This window comes from Athene cunicularia (genome assembly GCF_003259725.1).
Source record: "Athene cunicularia isolate RWA chromosome 5 unlocalized genomic scaffold, athCun1 chr5_part2, whole genome shotgun sequence".
Classification (NCBI taxonomy): Eukaryota; Metazoa; Chordata; class Aves; order Strigiformes; family Strigidae; genus Athene; species Athene cunicularia.
Genome location: NW_020799102.1, coordinates 1,049,824 through 1,054,654, shown reverse-complemented (window position 1 = coordinate 1,054,654; position 4,831 = coordinate 1,049,824). Strand labels below are relative to the sequence as shown.

The 4,831-nt window shown below is 45.8% G+C and overlaps 1 protein-coding gene across 1 annotated transcript; it reads right to left on the bottom strand.

The window, feature by feature from the left end:
• Positions 1–139: 139 nt before the first annotated feature.
• Positions 140–4,797, bottom strand: KNSTRN (kinetochore localized astrin (SPAG5) binding protein). Its single transcript, XM_026850295.1, has 8 exons — positions 4,680–4,797; positions 3,563–3,695; positions 3,356–3,412; positions 3,028–3,127; positions 2,091–2,205; positions 1,716–1,777; positions 1,494–1,568; positions 140–602 (listed from the first exon to the last, which is right to left on the bottom strand). The coding sequence occupies exons 1-8, from the start codon at positions 4,741–4,743 to the stop codon at positions 471–473; spliced, it is 738 nt and encodes a 245-aa protein (XP_026706096.1). The 5' UTR covers positions 4,744–4,797; the 3' UTR covers positions 140–470.
• Positions 4,798–4,831: the final 34 nt, after the last annotated feature.

Genomic DNA, 4,831 nt, shown 5'->3' with positions numbered 1-4,831 from the left:
AGCCCGGCGCTGACCGCCGCCGCCATGGCTGACCCGGGCCCGCGCTGGTGCGCATGCGCGGCCCCGCCCCCGCGGGGCGCCCTACCCCTCCGGTGGTGCCCGGGGCGGGTGGCGGGACAGGGCGTCTCCACATCCTTCCAGTACGTTTAATGGGTTAAAACCACTTATTACTTATTAAAGTACAATATGCTGAGGGACCGAAGCGGAGGAGCCCTGCACCTGCAAGGCGAGAGGGAAAAGAGAGTCCGGGCAGGGCCCTGCCGGCACGGGATGGGCAGCGAGGGCTACTGGGCTCACCCCAGGGCTAGCCAGGCACCGCAGCTCCCCGCCACCACCAGCGGCACGCTCCCGGGTTTAGGCTGCCAAACCTAAGAGCTAGGTTTGCAAAGTAGAGACCACGGAGTTAGGAGTAAAACATCCAAAAAGTTAAAAAAAAAAAGAAAGAAGACAGTACAGTCCATCCTCATGCGTCACACAGCCAGGAGCAGCTCCAACTGATCAAGTGCTGCAGAATGTTCCCTGATTTCTGCCTGGAAGGAGGCGTGCTTCTCCAGGGACTGCTGTCTCCCTTCTCCGGCCGATCGCCACTTGGCCATCGCTTCCTGGGGAGAGAAGTGAGGGCGCGCAGCGTTTTACTAACAAAGTACTGAAAAGCAAAGCCAGGCTCTAAAGCAGCTCCAACTCAAGTGTCTGAGCTCCTTCAGCAGTGTCTAACCTGCTGAACTGAGATTAGCCTTGCCTGACTGGGATGTCTCTGACAGTTCCTTGTGGAAAATGGCAATTAAAAGATAAATTGCCATTTAATTATAATTTCCCAAAATTTAGGAAGTCTGCTAAAAAAGCAATTTCATCGATTAGCTCTGAAGCTTCTCACCAAGAATTGCAGAGGTGTAATTTAATGACCGCTTGGGTTGGTATATTGACAATATTACTGAAGCTGCTTGTGCATGTGTACTTCTTAGTTCCCAAAGACTGCCTGAGCCCGCTGGCCTGCAACAGCCTCCAAGTTAGACCAAATCTGAATTCCAGTGTTAACAGCCAGACTGGTAGATCAGCATCCTGCCAGTGGTGCTTACAACCTTCCGCAACACAGGCTTGAAAACCCTCTCCTGAGAGGAGCTGCTCTGAGCAGAGCACATTCCCAGCACTGCTCCCATCTGTACTTTGGAACTGATTCAGCCCAACTTGAAAGCTATCAGTCATTTCTATCACTTTCACCTTCTGCCTTGTTTCAAGTTCAACTGTATGTGATTCAACTTGAAATGGCCATGATGAGAACTGACATTGCTCCATCATAAACTTTGCTTTAAGCCCTTTATGTAGAAGGGGAGTAACACATTGTTTTCTTAATGCACATAAAACAAAAGGTGAGTAATACTGCAGGCTTTCATCCTCTAGTTCATTTGGAGAAGTGAGCAGCCCTGGGAGAAGCAAAATAACCTTCAGAATCTCACTCAGTAACTGGTTGAGCTGAAACAAAGTGCCAGCCTTACCTGAAGCACCTCCTTTTCTTTTGCAGTTGTTTGATTAAATTGCCTCAATTCTTCTATGAGCTTCTCAGTTAACAGCTGAAGAGCCAAAAGGAAGAGTTTAAACACAATGCCAATAAATGTAAGTCTCAGCAGCTGTTTCCACAACATCGGTAGGAAAGGGCAGTAGCACACAGACCTCTCAAAGCCTGTGTAAGTCCTATTGCTATTTCAAAATTTTCTTACCGCTGTCTGCTTTTGGCATTCTTGTGTTTTTTCTTCCTCCTCCAAAATGTTGCCACCTGTAACTAATTTACGAGATGCATTAGTGAACCTCTAATATACAGATAAATTTGCATGTAAGAACCAACAGGTTTGCAAAGTAAATTTCTACACCAAGAAAGACTACATTATTCTTAAAGTTTATCCAGGACAAGGCCTACTACAGGAAGTAGCTTTTTCTCTTAAGCTAGAAAAAAAAAATCCTCCGGAGTTACAGCAGTATTTCCTTAGCGAGGAAGCAGAATCCAAATGTCTTATGAACAGTCACAACAGGAGGAAGAAAAAAAGAGTTCTGAAGAAAGAGTACCAGAACAGTACGTGAAGTGCATAAGTCCTTACCAGGATCAATGTTTCTGCTTTCTAAAATCACCATGCAAGTCTCCTGAAATTTCTTGAGCTTCTCAATTTCTTGTACCAGGGCTTCATTCTCCTCCTTCAACTCCTTTATAGTGCCCTGTCATTAACAGAGGTTGAGAGTGAACTAATATTTTGTTCCCATTAGTCAGCAATACTGAGTGTGATTCTCATGGCTAACAAGTGCTCCACTAGCACCAAGAACCAGATCTTGCCCTTCTGTCTCTACCACTGCAGGTAATTACTCTGTTGCAGACCCTTACTCCTGCTTCTTGGCAGGATTAGCACATTTATCACATCCACATGTCACATCAATTCTTCCACACACTGGAAGAATTTGATCCTAAATTTCTTTTAACCAACCGTAGCATATCTTCTCTTGTGCTCCCTCTCATACATATAAATAATTCAAAGACTTTGCAGCATTAAAGAGCATATAAATATTGGGAAGGGCATCTTCAAATCTTCAAGCCACAGCATTATTCCCTACACAGTTCAGATATTGCCAAGCAATCGGATAAGCTGATCAACCTCCAGTTGAATGCAATTCTCCAAGAGAATCAATAAGCATCTGGATTAGGGTGATCCAGCTGATGGTGGCAGAAGCTTTTTATACATTTCACAGGTGGTCTTAAAGGCTCATAAAGAAATCAAGCTGTGAGATAAGAGGAACAATCATCTCACCAATTAGTAACTGGCTGAGAACTAGGAAATCAAGTGAGGTTTTACAGTTGAAGGCTGCCAGTAGGGCCTCTGGCACGTGACAGAAATTGTGCTAAGCGTGTCCTAGAGCGATGAGTAGGAGGTGGTAAATAACAAGGTGGCAATTCTGAATCTCAACTTAATTCAAGAAAGTCCTATTCGTTGGAAACAGAATCCACTGAACAGTCCCAGCTCTCTCAGCCTCTCCTCCAGTCCTTACCTGTGCTCCTGTTAGTCTGGAGTGTAGCTGTTGTTTGGCTGTTTCTAACAGCTGGTTCTTGGTCTTCAGCTCTGCTTCTAGTCTGTATCTGCTGAAAGGTCTGCAGAGCCAAACATTAAAAATTTAGGGGCAAAAATATCAGTATTGCACACCTTCTCTTTTACTTCCACAAACACGCTCTTTTCTGAAGCATTTGTTCTTGTTTCTGACAAGAGCTTTAATCAGCAAACTTGGCAAGAAAGCTGTACAGTGGTGAGAGCTCATCATAACTCTCCAAGAGGGAGCATTACTGCATGAGGGCAACTAACAGATATTTGAGGAAACATACCCTTTTGTAGCTGTCTTCTTTGAAGGGGGTTCTGCTTTCTTGGCAGATTTAGGCAACCTTAAAAGATGGGTAAAATACAATTAGCAGAAGACCACTGAATTCTTGAAGATTACCAAGGCAATTAGATTGGCAAAATATGCAAAATGCCAAGACATCTTTAGGACATTTGCTAATTAATAAACCCATCAATATTTTCCTTTCATTTACCCTTGGTTTGTAGCTTTGAAGACACCATCTGCTGGAATGTTTGAGCTAAAGTTAGAAATAGGATCTTTGTTGGAATCAAGATCTGCTGTTTTGCTGACACATTGTTTCTTTGAAGGAAAAGCCATTTGTATTTCTGCAAGAAAAAGACAACAATGAAAACACTACAATATGCATAACAACTGGATTTTAAACCTTCAATTTGATGTAAACCACAATTGTATCTGGCTAGAATGGAGGCTTTAAGGTAGTGACAACTAAGGGCAGTCTTCAAACTTCAGCCAGGATTAAGGGTCTGGAACAAGCCACTAATAACTCAGGTGGTAGACTGTTAAAACGTAGTTAGCAGGCTTGCACTAATGACAGGAAGTTTGAAAGGGATAATGCCAGTGTGGTAATAAATGAGGTCTCAACATGAAGCAGACAGCATGCCACAGGGTTCCAAGCAAAGCTGTTCAGGACTGGAAGCAAAACAAAACATAGCCCACAGGGAACTCTCAGTTAAGAGAGCAGCATGCCTCAATTCACTAGAAATAGATACACTTCTAAAATAACACTATAGAGAACTAACTTTTCATGTAAAGTTTATTTGGCTTTAAACCAGAGCTGTTTGAGCACATAAAGCTTTGTTCACATAGTGGGTTTAGGAAGCTTTTTTTTCCATCTCTTCCCTCGCCAAGGTAATTATTTTTCAAACGACGCCCAAAAGCACATTTATAGTAACGTAACATGGGAGTTTCCACTGGTACAGACTAGTTCCCATGTTTTTAACGTGAAGCCTGGGTGCTTCACACTTCTCAAATGCTGCAAGTAGTAACAAAAGACTTATGGAAGCAAGAGCCCCTGAAGGAAAGGATCCGCAACCTCAGCGGGCGGGACACGCACTGGAGCCCGTCTAGCAAAATCCCGTGAGCTGAAGTCTTAACTAGAAACAGAGCAGTCGAATAAAGCCTAAAATTAGACTTTCAACGGCCACCGCAGCCGAAGGCAGTATCGGAGCTCCCCAAGAGGCGCACCACCCCCCCGACAAACGTCCCTTCGCCCCCGCAGCCTCGGCACCCCACGGCGGAGCACGGTAGGGCAGAGCCCGCCTTCCCCCCCTCCCGGAGAGGGCACGCACCTGCGGGCGGGCCGGCGCGGTGGAACGCGCTGTAGACGGGGATGCGGGAAGCCTCCCCCTCCATGGCGGCCGCGCTCCCCTCAGCCGCCGTTTGAATCGAGCCCGCCGCCCAAACGGCCGCGCGGCCCCGCGCATGCGCACAAGCGAGCGGC

Coding starts and splice junctions, on each gene's coding strand:
- KNSTRN (XM_026850295.1), bottom strand. CDS start 4,743: ATGGAGGGGGAGGCTTCCCGCATCCCCGTCTACAGCGCGTTCCACCGC. Junction 1,569..1,715: donor AATGCCAAAAGCAGACAGCG/GTAAGAAAATTT, acceptor TTGGCTCTTCAG/CTGTTAACTGAGAAGCTCAT. Junction 603..1,493: donor AAGAAAAGGAGGTGCTTCAG/GTAAGGCTGGCA, acceptor TTCTCTCCCCAG/GAAGCGATGGCCAAGTGGCG.